Below are 15,974 nucleotides of genomic sequence, written 5' to 3'. Positions count from 1 at the left end.
CGCGATTTACGGGATGTCATTTGTGATTAGGACTGTAGGTCAGACCTATTTAGTGCTGAAAACCAGTAAAGTGCGATCAGGGATATATCGGTTTCGTTTGCCCTCAGGTAAAACTACACGTATTTTGAAGAAAAACTAAATTACAGGCCAAAATCTATAATATGCAACATCATAGAAAAAACATGCATTAACAAAAAACAGATTTAGCCATCACATGCCCATAAGTTTTCCACAAATAAGTGCTTTTTGTCGCTGTGACTTGGAAGGTATCCATGACAACATGATGATTGCGATCATTTGTCATGATGTCAAGGCTGTGTCGCAGCGATAAGAATCACTGGTTTAAATAATGCGGAGCGCTTCACAGGTTAAAAATATTAGTCACTGAAAAATAATACAGAAATATGAAGAGTTTCATTGCAAAACACTGTGTATTTGTTTTTGTTAGTTTGAGAAAAATGGCTTTGTTTGTATTAAATTCAACTGAAAGTTTGACATTTTTCATCATTAAAGTTTTACTGTAGGCCCAAATGATCTGATATTTTGAGGAAAGGTCTTACATCTATTGGCAATGTCGTAGTGCACCTTACTCCAAAATATTTGATATCCGTTTTGCGATGAAACTTACATCTAATATACTACAAATGGATCAAAAGTAAGAAAGCATGTATTGGGGGATTTCTCAACAACGATAGCTAGACATTAACGGTAACCCTTCACTTACCGAACAAGAGTAAGAATTTCAATACTGCAAATATATAAATTTATTCACTTGCAATTCCAATACCGATTTCAAATTTTGAAAAGAATGGCGCCAGCGTTTAAGACAGAGACAGTAAAATCGTTTCTACGTCTAAAATCGTTAGATGACAGTGTGTATTAGTACAGCTTGAGTTCCACCCTACGCCAATTATGGCCCATCTGTACCAACTTACCTTTAGGTTTAATGCTACCCCCTTTCTTCAAGTCCCCATCCACACTCCGAGTTTCAGACATTTTGTCTAGGTCGTCCGTTGTGTACGATATCCGTTTTGAGCGCTGCCCTGGTTTAGGTGAGGACTGGGCACTAGAGGGCCCACTACCACCTGGGTAGTTTTTACGCCGTATTGGAGGGGTTGGAATGGCTTCTTTTGATAATCCTGAAATTTAAGTTCGGTGAAAATCAACCAGGGGTTTGCGACCAAACAGGATTTTAAAATCTTAGAAACCATGGCAACTAATGAAGATTTTTGTATGCATTTGTGTACATTGACGTAGTGCATTGGATGTCACATTTTCAGAGAGCGGGCCACCAGGGTTACCGCCAGAGGGGGGGATGGGGGGATTCATCCCCTCCTAAAATATTTCAAGGGGGATATCCCCCCCTTAATTTTGAATACTAAAGTTTGTTTTACTGTCAAATGATTAATTTTTATGATTTGATATGTAAAATAAGAGCATTTGGGAGCCAATTGTAGCGGTTTAAGGGCCAAAAAACGTCTCAGGAGGGGTCATATACCCTTTTTAAGAAAAAAAAATTTTAGAAATTTTTTTATTTTTTTGCTCCCCTAAAATTTAATCCTGGCAGAAACCCTGGCTACATATATGTAAGAGTTTCCTATGTAAGCATAGCTTTCTTTGGAGGAAATTCCTCCAAGAAAAAGTCAGCGCAAGGAAAGAAAAACAAACCACCTACTTTTGATATCGTCCACATCATCGGTCGTATAGGACTGCCGCGGTTTGTCAGCAGTGCCTGTGGGTTTAAGTTGGACACGCAGAAATTCCGGCGTTGAATCTGCATCACGATTTACCACAGAGTTTAGTTCTTTTGAGCTCTGCGTCTGTGACCGGTTTAACCCTCTCCGCCCTGCAGAGAAAGAACAAGGACAAACTGTGAGGGCAAAGCAACAGTTATGAGACAAACACTTAAAAATTCCTGAAAGAGTGGAAAAAAGAGTTAAGGCAAAAGTCTCATTCAAAATGGTCACTCATTTTTGCCACGTGACTTAATTGCTGCCAATGAATGTATCACTTTTTTGTCTGAAATGGAGAAAAGTTATTTATGCTAAAAAATATTAGAGAAAGCCCCCTAGTGGCTATAACATGAACTGAATAACACCCAATGTCAAAAGTAAACAAATTCAGCTAACACAAGGTAGGATCAAAACGGAAGTTTGAAAGGGAAAATCTCAAAGTTTTCTCCACGCTATTGGAGGGGGGGGCAATCGTTCCACTGCCCGAATGCTAGAACACCCAGCCAAACTCTGTACTTCAAGATCTGGTTTTCACTCAAGAAAACTGCTGAGAACTCCTTTTTTGCAATGACCATTACCCAAACCACCTGCAGAATCGTTTTTGCTCCAGGCTACCTGTATCAGCCGAGCTACCTTAACAGTGAGGATGGATAGTCTGCTGGACCAGGGCTGCTGGATGGATGATTTGATGCAAGGTGATGAGTTAGTCGTTACCATGTGTGCCGCTGCTTCAACGATAGACAGTCTTTGTGCAAGCGATTGAAGCGTTGAGTCTGAACAGTTTGAGAGCAACCACAAGCAACCAGTGAGAAAGGAGAGAAGCTGAAAAAAAGTTTGTTTCCATTCCCTGCATGTGCTGCAAGCTCTCTGCGGGTATGGTTCTAATCCAAGTTCAATATAGCTTAAAGCAAATGGCTTGATTAAGGGAAAAGGCTCTAATTCTTTAACTAAGCTTTTTTAGAAAGTAGGCCTACTTGTTATTTTTCCAATTTTGTTTCAACTCTTAGATAGCAGATAAACATGTTATGCATAAGCAATCCCAACCTTTGGCGCAGCAACTTTTTACACTGAAGGAAAATCAATTCTTTCTTCTGCAAATCTACCAACAAGTATTACTAAAGACTAACAGTCTTTATCAATTCTTGCCACTGAGAGCCAACTGGAGAACGTCTTGGCTCTAACAACACCAATTTCTTGATCCCTGCAAACAGCACCATGTATACATCACAATCCCGAACACCGGGAAACCAACACTTGGCATACCAGGAAGCGCTGAGATCATTATTTCTTGGCAAGCAGACGACATCAAACCACCATCTGATATTTTTTCAGCTGATATCGATAAAATGAGCCTATGCCCCGAGTAAAAACATTGAGGATGCTTCAAGGAACTGGATTACTTTTTGATAATACACAGCTGAAAAACGTAGGTCAATATATACATAGATGTAACTCGAGCTCGTCAAATCGAGGCCAGATAATGTACTTGGGAACCTTCAACAGGTTTTTCAAGACTGGTTTAGGAAATGCCCAATAGGATTACAGTTTTAACAGACTACGACACAACACACCACCTGAAATGAGCTGATTTCGAGGGTTTTAATTGACCGAAGTTCGAACCATCAAGCAACAACCTCACTTACCCTTGTATTTCTTCCTTATCGTCCCATAGATATCCGTGAATATGTTAGCATTCATCATCTCGCTATGAGTTGCCTGAACCAGTCTATACAGGACTCGTGAAGTGATATTACAGCTGCTCCAATTCAACAATTGCCCATATCCGTTCAGAAATCATAATGGCTTTGCACCCTTGGAGTGAAATGTTACTCAATGAATCCACGGGGGAATAGGAATGATTTGTTATGATGATCTCAATGCTGTATTCCACTTTGCTTGCAGATTCCAAGTACTGTTGTTATTGAATACTGTGTAATGAAAAAGCTCCAAGCTTAAGGTGTGAACTTGCAGTGGAAACAGTGCCAAATCCATGAGCATCGGCATCAGTGCCAAATTCATGAGTTTTGGCATCGGTGCCAAATCCATGAGCATCGGCATCAGTGCCAAATTCATGAGTTTTGGCATCGGTGCCAAATCCATGAGTATTGGCATCAGTGCCAAACATGAGTTTTGGCATCGGTGCCGAATCCATGAGTATTGGTATCGATGCCAAACATGAGTTTTGGCATCGGTGCCAAATCCATGAGTATTGGTATCGGTGCCAAATCCATGAGTATTGGTATCGGTGCCAAACATGAGTTTTGGTAGCGGTGCCAAATCCATGTGTATCAATTGGCATCAGTGCTCATACAATGTGGGAAAGTGCACATTTTTCACAGGCGTTGGATTAATTTTGATGTTAGTAATGGACTCAGCAAATGTAACTGAGCATGAAGCCTGTGGAAACTTGCAGTTCCTGCTAAACGTAATCAGGAGAAATGCAAGACACATAAACCTACCCAAAACATTCAAATACTGAGCCATTTGGAACGCTTATTGACCAAAAATCTACCCTCAGCAAAGGCGAGTGTATAAGCTTATGGCCGTCTGTGGGAGTGGAAGACCAGACACAGGTATTAAAGAAGCATATTCCGTTATTTTCGGCTAATAGGCCGGTGACAAGCTGAATTCAAAGAAATAGGCCTATGCACTACAAAAAATTTGAAATCAATTGAATCTATAGAAAGAACGCTACAAGAGATATCTCTTTTATGATAGTTCCGCACAACAGCAAGGAAAATAATGGAGCCCCAGAAAAGTCTGAATAGGCTTATTCAAAAATAAAAAATTGTTCAAAACTTCCTGCTAAGAACACTATCTGATTCAAAGATTCAAAGCATGTGGCCTTCACAGATCGACCTCCTGAATGTAGAGAAATTTGGAAAAGTCTGTATCAAAGGATTTTACCATACGATTCCAATACCGGCACATCTTAAGCACGCTTACCGTAATCTAATACACCCATATACAATTGCAGTACAGTGGAACCTTCCTTAGCTGACACCTCTCTATAATGACACACTCTTTACTAAGGATACAAGCTTTGGTCCCCAACTGGCTGTTTCAATTCAATTTGATCTCTGTATTCAGGACACCTCTCTATTGAGGACAACACATGTCAGCCGCGAGGTTGTCCTTAATAGAGAGGTTCTATAATGATTACAGAAAGACACATTCAGGGTTTCCAGAACTACATGTACTTTGAATTTGTGAAAGACTTCCTCAATCAGGACAATAACATATGAAAACAAAATATAAACACTAAGAATGTCAAACACAGATTAGGCCTGCAAGTAAGATAAGAATGGACTTGGCAAAAACTCAATCAATCGATGGCCATGCAATGGTCATATTCAAGATATAGTAGCACACGAAAACGGCACGATTGCCAACAGGTCATTTTTTCATCCAAGTAGCCTGTCAGAAGTGACATGCAGGCCACCATCTGATCTCTAGGGCTCAGGATAACCCAAAAAGGAGTTTTCAAAGCCTGAAACTTGCGATTATATATACAGTAGAACCTCTCTATTGAGGACACCCTTGGGGCTGACAAGTGCTGTCCTTAATGGAGAGGTGTCCTGATTAGAGAGGTCAAATCGAATGGAAACTACCAATTTGCGACTGAAATTTGTGTCCTTAATAGAGAGGTGTGTGCTAAGGGAGGGTTTCACTGTATAGAGTTTATATGGAGTTTATTTATATAGAGTTCACAATTAAGTAACATCTCATTGTTTACTTTTCATGCATGACATGAAGAACAAACAAGTCATTTCCAAAGAATGAGCAATGTTCGATTCACGATGTCACTTTTCACCCTAATGTCAAGTTTTCACCCCCCAAGCCAGTTAACTCATGACAAGTGAAACATGACAAGTGACAATGTGAACCCTTATACATGCTTCCCGAAATTGGTGGCTTGCATTGGAACTAACTTTTCCCCCTTGTCCGTCATCAAAGGCATTCAAGTGTGTTGGTCAACCATGACTATCTCCTTTGTCCCTCCACCATAAGGCCTAGTTTCCCCTTATGACATCACTATTTCGGACACTCAGCGCCCCATTTCTGGAAAGGTGTATAACTCCGGCCTTCTGGGACTCACAAGATTATGTCAAAACTCTGATAGGATGCCTGGTATGAGCCCTGGCTCTCATCATTAGCCTGCAGCACTGAACCTCTCCTGCCCGGCATGAGGGGCCAAGCCGAATCCCAAGTGAACTCAAAATTTACCAGGAAGTGAATTCACATGTACATGAAGCCGACAACACACAACAGTGCCATAGGCCTATACATCCTGATCTAGGCCTATACCAGTAGTCAAACATGACCTACAAGCACAGAACATTTAACCGGCAATGAGAACACCAGATCACGACTCCGGAATAACTGAATCATCTTCTCATCCCCTAGCTATGGCAAAAATCCAACTAACACGAAAATCAAAACACAGTCTCAAAAATATCAAAACTCAACATCATAGTATACCAATATCATTGATAATCCAAAATTTAAGTGCTTTTAATCCATTGACGTGAAAATGTCATGAAAATCCTTGAATTCTGACGTTTCTGAAATACGCTCTTTCCTGCACCTTTCCGTGAATCGTTGTGAAGTGGCCAAAGAAAGGAGAGGTGTAGACGAGGCTAACGAGGGGATGCTCCTGCTGAGAACTCAGGTAGGATGAGGGTGTGGAAGGAGAATGAAAGGCAAGCACTCACTCGGGCTCTTAGCTTGATTTCAGCAAAAGCTTTCTGCAGCTGCCTCAGTTTGGTGCTTAAATGAACATGATGAAAGAGAATCACTGATAAAATCGATTTCTCTGCTGAGAGCTTATTACTCAGCAGCTATGATTTGCAGAGATTTGTGGTGGAACAATACGCCCGGGCAGATCACCTGCTGTAAAGTTTAATGATCACTGTGATCATTTGCCAATCGATGACCCACAAACTGGGATTTATGGTGAAAAGTGGGGAAGATCGTTTTAACTCCAGCGTTTAAATCGTTTAAAAATCCTAAACATCGTTTAAAAATCATAAACAACATCCAGTGACCTAGAAAGTGGAACAGGAAATAACCGACCCACAAAGCGGAAACAGAACATCACATTCTCAGAATTCAGACCGGGTCATGTCGACTCCACTATAACCTTGGTGAGATCCTTAAGGGCTGACCATAGGTGCCACCATTTTGGCTAGAACTTGAAATCCTTCAGCAATGAGAACTTCTTCAAAGCGTAGTGAATGATCATTTCAAGGACTCGATTCTGTTCTTTGTTTTCAAGAGAACAGCCTCCCATGATTCAAATAAGCATTCCTTTCATTTGAAGAGAGTTCTGATTGCTTTGAGATTTGGAGGTGTAGCCTAAATGGCGGTACCTACGGTCAACTCTAAAGGTAGTCGTTCCGCACAACTCAAAATCGGTCCCGAATCTCTAAGTAGAATATCAGGAAATTTGCTTCCCGACTTCCATCACTCACAACGCACACAGGAAAAAGAACTTGAGACAGGCAACACACACGAAGACAATTTATTGCAGACTAAGTCGTGAAAAAAAGCCTTGCTACAGATCCAATGCTCTTAGAATGTAAACAGTGCTCCAGTCTCTCTACAGTACACTTTTGTTGACACTATATCAGACACAGGCGACTGTTCCCCCGAGAGATTTAGTGAAATCCTATAACGTCAGAATGCTTATCCTATAACGTCACAATGCTTTTAGTAAGTGACTTAGCTATAATGTTATCGCAGCTATTGATGGTGGATGTAACAATTGTTCAGTGTTCTAATTTGTGACTTCCATTCATCGAACTCTTAACCCTTTGGGAGCTTTCGAGGGCCGAGAGATTAGGTTTTGGTACTGCTGGGGCTGAGACGTTTAGTTTTAGGACTAAGAGGTCATGAGGTACTGTGAGACTGAGGGGTGTAGAGTACCCCCAGGTATATGGCACGGCTTGACCCGCCGGCGATGAGGGAATTCCTTTATGGCCCAGTGGTTGGCGCGTTGGCCCCAGAGTGGAAGTTAAGCAACGTTGAGCGCGGTCAACCTTTGGATCGGTGACCGGCGCGTACAATACATCTGGCAGACCTTCCCACGCGATGCGAGCTCTGGATATGTAGTTCGGCACTGAGACACATGAAGCGCTAAGTAGGATCGAGGACGATCCATCTCTGTCCGAAGGGGGAAATGATGCATATTACCCCCAGGTATATGGCACGGCTTAACCGGCCGGCCATGAGGGAATTCCTTTATGGCCCAGTGGTTGGCGCGTTGGCCCCAGAGTGGAAGTTAAGCAACGTTGAGCGCAGTCAACCTTTGGATCGGTGACCGGCGCGTACAACACAAGGGGTCAGCTTTTAGGATTAAGAGGTTGCGAGTTTGAATACCATCAGAGCACTTTTTTTCCTTTTGACAAGGTTAACATTATCACTATGACGGACAAGCACTTTGGTCCAAAGTGCCGCGAGACAAACACTACAATGGACAGACACACTTGTCTGAAATCAACACACTTATCTAAAGACTCGTTTTTTAATACAATACCAGCCAGATTAGAACAACTATCGTACGAAAAGTTTCAAGGTTGGACAAAGTGTAAACACACCGGCTAATGCTGCCGGCAGCAGTGGTTTTCATAACGCAGAAAACCGACCCAGCGTCTAACATAACCAACTGGCTTCGAAAGAAAATCCCGCTGGCCTGACGTGGGGATTTTTTCCGTTAGACGCGTGCTTCTACAGACCCCAACTAAGTGCCCAGGTGTCGAAAACTGGCAAGAAATAGCCTCGCGTCTGCTCAATCTCGATGATGAGTTGCTATGAGTCAACAACGAAAATAAACATGTGTTTCCTTTCCGCATCTCCCGTTGTAAAATCTAATCGCAAAATCGTGTTTTCTACAACTCCGAAATTCACTATTAGATTGTTTTTCTGTAACTTCAGTAGGCTCTGCTAAGGTGAGGAGCAATTGAACAACAAATTTATGACTCAGAACAGTTTGTCAAGGCAACTCCTAAAACTCGAAGCAGCCTCCCAATTCTACTTTGGCGGTGACCATTACACAGTCTGAGTTGAGACTATGACTGCGTGGCCCCCAAAAACAGTTGGAAAACCAACATGTCACGACACTCAAGTCTCCTGCGCAGACGAAAGCCCTGGCTCTGTAATTTGCTTCGCAATGCACGTGCGTGGAAGCTGTTTTTAGAATAGCTGTTTAGAGGGTGGATCAACAATCCCAGAGCTTAGCAAAGGCGTCACAAAACCAATGGGCCTGCTATTTTCAAAATAACTGGTCACTTTTAAAGTGTATTGTGATCTCAAACGTCAGTTGGTCATGGGGAAACAAATAAACACAAAACTATGTATACTTTCGGCTTGGCATGAAACCCTTCCATTTCAACCTCAGCCTTGCCCTCTAGTAGATAGGGACGAGCGTGGCCAGTCAGAATTTGGAGTCCCTCTTTTGAAAATGGTCCCTTGGGTACACATTTGCACGCCAATTTGGCTTCCCTCTTTTGAAAATGGTCCCTTGGGTATACCCTTGCACGCCAATGTGGCTTCCCTCTTTTGAAAATGGTCCCTTGGGTATACCTTTGCACACCAAGTTTAAACATGCATCCGGTTTGCACTCTCACACAACTCTCTGGCCCATTAGGTGCAAGGTTCGAAGTGTTTTCGTAGCATGTTTGGATTTAGTCATGATAACATGTAGGATTTGTTGATATTTTCTCAAGGGATATATGATCATCTTAATGCAAGGTTGATTTATAGGATAGTGGTATTGGCATCATCAGGTGGGTGCAACCACCTTTTAATGGAGGTTGAATCCTGTGGAATCTTCTTTGAGTTCATACCCAAGCTACAAAAACTGAGTGGAATCTTAGGATCTAATAAACTGGTGATGAGATAAAATGAGGAACTGAGCTGCATGCCTCTCCCATTATTGAACAATCAATCAGACTCCCAACATGAAACGGGTCGTCAGAATCCCAGATAGATGTACAGTCGAATCTGTGGGTGTCCAGGCACAAAGGGCTCGTCAATCAGTGATCCTTTCCCCGACGTTTGACCTAAAGCCTTAAAATCGACCTAAGCGCGGCTCCAAGGGGGGGGGCCCTATTTCATGAAATATCTCTGAAATTGACCATGGAATTTGGGAAAACACCAGGAAAAAAGATGAGAATTGCAGTGAGCACGATCCCTCTTTTTCCGGCACCGGAATCCACCCTGCGACCACTGCTACTCAAAGAGTGTATTTGAAGGTTACCACAGTTCTTCTTGACTGAAACTTGCACAAATACTAAAGTTTCCTTACAGAACTTCGATCTTTCAGAGGCACAGTTGTTGGTGATTAGTCAGGATAGTAAAAAGCGTTTACCCTTCTTACTTACAACTTGCAATCAGTCTGAGGCCGTCAGTGAATGGTTGTTGGGTAAACTAGCAGGGGAGGTAATTGCAACTAGCGTTATTCACTGCCAGAATGATTCATACTCCAAAGTTAGCATTTTGTAGCATGAAGAAAACAGTCGGCTCACCAGTCAGGTGAGACCAAGCTTAAGGCCTACACCGTTCGCTAAAAAATTTGTAATTGGATTTGGAAATTTCAGATTGCGGAAATTTGTACGCAATATAAATTTCAGCATTGCCGTCATGTAGCCAGGTACATGTATATATAAATACTAAGTTTCTTTAAACATCATCTACGCTAACATATCACTCTAATTTCTCCGACTGACTGACAGACAGAGGGTATTTTCGTGTTCCCTTTTGCTCGGTGGTGCGATGGGGACAATGACAACTTTTTAGTAGGCCTACTTGAATGAACCAGGTTGTTGAAAACCAGGAAGTACGCCTGATACTGTAGTAGCAGGCCTGCAGGGACCAGGCCTATAAACATGACTATGGATATTTCTGATAGAAATGATATCAATATAAACTATTTTCATTATTGTAATGTTATCACTAGACCGAGCCTCCTTACTGAGCACATCCGACAAGGAAGAAAAACATTGTGACAAAAACCCACCGGAAACAGACTTGAAAAAATTTCCAAGTATGCATACATGAGCCAAGAATACTTGTAGGTTACCATAATAACTGCATTTTTTATTTTCCTTTAAAATGCATTAAATCTGAGACAATCTGTTTTAGTTCCTTTTCATCAGAATACAGTGCAATACTGTTTATATATCCTGCATAGACACTGTACACAATGGTAAACAGTCCCTCACTAAACTGGGAAAAGACAGCGTCTTGATGATAGCCGCACGTACACCACCGGAAAATGGACGACCAATCTTGGTTCGCGAACCAATGCCGCACCATCGAAAATCCACCAAGCGCGTACACCAGCGCTGCAGCTAGTAATAAAATCCGGCAACAGATGGCGCGCAAACAATAAGCAGAAAGTGCCATTTCGAAAGCGCCGCCTGTCGCCGAACCATCTAACTAGCTAATTACCGATCCATTAGCGCATACACCATGACAAAGCCGAGCTTTTAACAAGCCGGGCGAATTTGGAATTTGGACCATCAAGCTTGATGGGAAAAATTCGCCCGGCAATTTGTACTGGCAATGGATTGCCGAACCAATTTGTCACGGCAATGTGGTGGTGTACGTGCAATTGGTCCACCAATATTTCGTGGTGTACGCGCAGCTATAGTCACCCATTTGAGGACCATCCAGCGGCTGAACCAGAGGACAGCAGCAAAGAATGCGCGACTGTTACAAAATCGTATAATAAATCGACATGAGCTGTGAATGGAAAGTTGTTCCAACAGAAAAAGATGTTCACTGTCATAATGGCACTTGGCAAGATGAACAGTGTCAATGAAGTCAGCGGGTATACATCCAGAAAAAAATCAGAAGACAATTACATACTTCAGAGGCGCCAATTAGGAAAAGACGTCAAAACTGACGATAATTTTAAAGAGGAATACTTCAAAATCACATAATAATCTTAATAATAAGAAACACTTGATTATACGATATGGCATACTTACACTCTCTGGGACTTTTCGTAGTGATCAATGACCTCTGCATCTTAACCACACTGAAGTTGTTGATATACTGAACTCGTGTACAGAAAATTGAGACGTAAATCAATCCCAACACATCCGCCAACATTTACAATCACTTCTGGATATTCGGCCTAATTAACATGATTAAGAAGAAAGTGTCACAAGTGTGCTCTAATTTCACTACCATAAGGTCAGTTCGTAAGTCCAGTATGATCTTGAACTGCAAATGAGAAACTAAACTTCAAAGAAATCAGGCCAGGAGTTTGCGCTCCAGAGCCCAGTAATGATATGGACTATAATGATGGACTACCAATGGACTGTAATGATGCAGGTGACCCATTACCATTTCAGGGGAAAGAAAATGGGGAAAAATCCTTAAAGGGTAACTCGTGTCAAATTTCACCATATAATGTTTTAGCTGTTTTTGACAAATGACTACGTCACTTTCTCATAAATCGGTAAGGTTTTCGAATCGAAATGCACATTTTCTAGAAATTGATAGTTTAATCTCGCCCGGACGGCTCGCTTCGATGCCGTTTACGTTGATGACGTAACAACATTTCCGCGGTCACGGTGGTTTACATTCAGCGATTTTATAATAAATCTAATCAAAAATGGAAAATTTGAGCTTTACATTTGTGATCACAATTAAAAACGGACGTATTTCTGCAAAGTTGTAAATCACATCGTAGTATCACTTTAAAATGGGAAAAGTCAAATCGCTAAATAAACGAATTCTCACATAAGCCAAGGATACTTACCTTTCATACAAAAGCAGGGGAAGATTAAGGCCAATAATCCAAATTCATGCACACAGTTTTTGTTCCCCATCAAAATCCCGGAGCTGCACTAATTCTTCTAAAAGTGTATTCTAAGTCTCCTAGGTTGGAATGGCCATGAAAATGTTCACGGAGAAATGTCAGCAATTGAATCAAATGCGACGCATCCCAGAGGTTATGAACTTTCCAAGCTTTGTAGCAAGATAACCACCATGAAACAAGACTGCCATATGGAATGACTGGGAGTTAACGAAATTTCATGTTCATGCATGGAATGTAAACAGACTCTATCAGTCATAGCTGCATAAATATCACAGATTGTCAGCAACATATGAAATAGACGCCCATCATCCCTACCTACAATGGCTGCTGTAACGATTATACATATTTGAGGACACCAATTACTACAATAGATAATAGCCCTTCAATTTACTCATTAAGTCATATGCTGTCAATTGGCCAACTGTTATTTCTAACAGAAGGCCCGTACAACAAGGGACTAATAATCATAATCATGAGACTTATATAGTGCTAAATCCAACTGGTTTCAGTCACTCAAAATCATGATGATGGAATTATATATGTCTTGGTCAAATCCAGTATAGTACACTACTCAAAGACAGGCGTGTTTACAAATTCTGGTTTAATGACAATTCAAAATACATTTCACATAAACCGCATAAGTGAAATGTACACCATCCAATATCTGTCAAGCCAACAGGTACATGTATGTATGTACAGACAATTATCATTACATCTATATTTTAGATACACCTGCGTGTAAATTGTATCATGTTTATTCTAATTTATGACGTCCCCAGTGAATTTCATATGAGGTGGATTTAGGTTAGTTCATTTCACCTGTTGCACAGTTAAAAACAAAATAATTCAAAAGCATAAATAACACTTTATTGACGTACACTTGATAGGGGGGAATCACTTGTGAGGAATTGACCATGCCACTTCACCCGACAAACAAGTCTATTTGTGGCACGACTTTTCGATAACCTATCTTAGTCATTGTGAAGACTCTGTACTTTCAACTTGGAGAAGTCTCGTTTCCGATTAGGAACAATAAACAAACAAAATGACATCATATGACAGTAGCAATGTGACACCTGTTTTCAGCAAACTTTGGTGCAAAAATAGCTGTTTTCAGAGGGGTGGAAAGTGATAATACTATTTATCAAATTGCATCCCAAAAAATCACAACCATTCTAATTAATAAGCCTTCCCCAGGTGGGAACTTCGATAGTTCAATTGATATATGACAACCTCTACTATTGTTGATGTCAGATTTTAAACTCAAAACTTTGAACTTTAGTCACAAGGCCAATAAACCCAAATGCACCAGTAGTGACGTGTTGGGAAAACTTCCAACATGTATTATATCACAATCACCTTTACTCACAATACAGTACAACCTCTCTATTAAGGACACCCTCAGGACTGACAAATGCTGTCCTTAATAAAGAGGCGTCCCGATTAGAGAGGTGAAATTGAATGGAAACAACCACAGCCATAGAGGGTGTCCTCAATAGAGAGGTGTTCGCTAAAGGACGTTCCACGGTATGTTATTCACATTATGCCCTACCTGTATCTTCCGGATCCTCAGTTTGGACCGAATCATTCTGGTCGGATGAAAAGAACTCTGCCGCTGCTTCGGAGGGACTGTAACTGTCCGTGGACTTCCTCCGCCGAAAGCCCTCAAACAACTTCACAAGTTGACCGACCAACGGCATTGTCAGAAAGAAAGGACTTAAATGATCAGTCAACTAAGACGTTGATTGATATGTCGCGATTGAGACCTCAATCCATGACACCATGAGGAAGTACATGTACATATCATATGTTTATATTCTCCACATTATTCAATCATATTAATTGTTATGCAAATAGGACAATATTATGGAGATTAGATAAGTGGCTTCTCTCAATAGACAGGGCAAAGGAAAGGACAAAAATCAGTAGCTTTGATACCAGGTAACTGAATTCCCTTTCAAAGGGGTTCTAAAATACCAGGGTTGTGCACATACCCGGGCAGAGCAAATAGACTCCTAACTTACAGTCAAGTTCCACAGTGTTAGCCCAAGCCCAGGTTGTGAACTTGGGATGTTTGGGATACGAAAGTGATAACAAATCTTTTTTGACACATGTCAGGGTTCAGACTACAATCTAACAACGACTGTGCTTATGTAGCAATGTCAAAATGATTAAAAAAAATGCAGACATATGCCCCGAGGAAGTTTTATTGTTGACTATGTAGTTTCGTTAGCATAATAAATGATTCTAGGTCATGGTCTTCAAGCAGACATTTTTAGGTTCTGTAAGCTTATAAGTCAAATCTCTTGACAATATTGTACATTTTGTAGAGAGTGACTGTACATAAGTATCACAAACAACTTTGTCGGAGAATTTCGGCCAACCCCAGCTTTCGTGGGCTCACTGTCACACCTTTTGGCAGAAACATGTACTAATCAAATTCCAGTTATTCTAACATATTCGAACTCAAGACCACAAAAATGCTGGTTTTCATGCATATTTGGACTGATTCGACGACTTACAAGTATGAAGGCCAAATCTGATGTTTTTTCCCCCCTCCCCCCTCTCATGACCTAAATGCTAGAGCAATGGGCCAGATGCCTCGAGACCGAATAACACAGGAAAGATGTAAGAGCAATATTGATTGGACGGAGTGGATTTGATGCCTCACCCCGCAACTTACAATCAGTTTAATCCAGGGTCAGTAAAATGTGTGCGAGGGGAGGTGCATACGACTGACCATGGTATTCGAGGATGTTAGCTTCTATGAACTACACACAACAGTATATAAGTCTAAGAAATCAAAAAGTGTCTATTTCCGTAACATTTTTTGAATTATTTTCCAGCAAAATATCTTGTCATGTATTTCAGTTTGCACGTCATGACGCGTTTTACAGATTGGAAATTCAGAATGAGCAGGAAATACGTGACATTGCCAACACAATAATTGAAGTGTCTGGACTGATAATTAAATGAACTTAACAGACACTATCAAGATCAAGTGGCACGAGTAAAGCCCAGTACAATTATGATAATAACAATAATATTTAGTTCTTATATCGCACTTTTCCAGGTTTCCCTGCTCAAAGTACTTCATATTATTACATCATGGCTTAACCATAGTGGCTCGCAAAAACGCTCATCCTGCCGTGGAGGAGGAATACTCCCTGGAGAATGACACCTCCAAGTCTAGAAGAAGCTGAAGATGAAGAAGAAGAAGAAGAACTCAATGATGTTAGGATGCCGTTCCTCGCCTCCATGCAGCACGTAAAAAGTTGGCTGAGTCTAGCACAGAGATAGCCCAGGCTACGCTGCCTGCCATTGAAAACCTGAGCAGGTAACTCACGCGTCCATGACTCATCCTGATAGACAAAGAAAGCCTGCAGACAACCAACGGCAGCAAAAAC

At 41.2% G+C, this 15,974-nt stretch overlaps 1 protein-coding gene across 8 annotated transcripts in view; it reads right to left on the bottom strand.

The window, feature by feature from the left end:
• Positions 1-15,974, bottom strand: part of LOC135490975 (FYVE, RhoGEF and PH domain-containing protein 4-like) — a 39,543-nt gene that overhangs the window by 20,954 nt on the left and 2,615 nt on the right. For 3 of the 8 annotated variants that reach the window (XM_064776578.1, XM_064776581.1, XM_064776580.1), the window contains exons 3-5: positions 1,676-1,846; positions 936-1,139; positions 725-748 (exon numbers count right to left, since the gene is read on the bottom strand). In XM_064776578.1, the coding sequence (XP_064632648.1) occupies positions 725-748; positions 936-1,139; positions 1,676-1,846 (399 nt within the window). Of the gene's footprint in view, positions 1-724; positions 749-935; positions 1,140-1,675; positions 1,847-3,376; positions 3,662-11,728; positions 11,840-12,507; positions 12,790-14,119; positions 14,362-15,974 lie in introns of those variants that run through there. The other 5 variants (XM_064776582.1, XM_064776584.1, XM_064776583.1 and 2 more) reach the window with 5 other exon arrangements.

The sequence above is a fragment of the Lineus longissimus genome, chromosome 7 (genome assembly GCF_910592395.1).
Source record: "Lineus longissimus chromosome 7, tnLinLong1.2, whole genome shotgun sequence".
In the NCBI taxonomy this organism is placed as follows: domain Eukaryota; kingdom Metazoa; phylum Nemertea; class Pilidiophora; order Heteronemertea; family Lineidae; genus Lineus; species Lineus longissimus.
The sequence above is the reverse complement of the archived record's forward strand: the minus strand, read 5'-3'. Positions and strand labels throughout refer to the sequence as shown.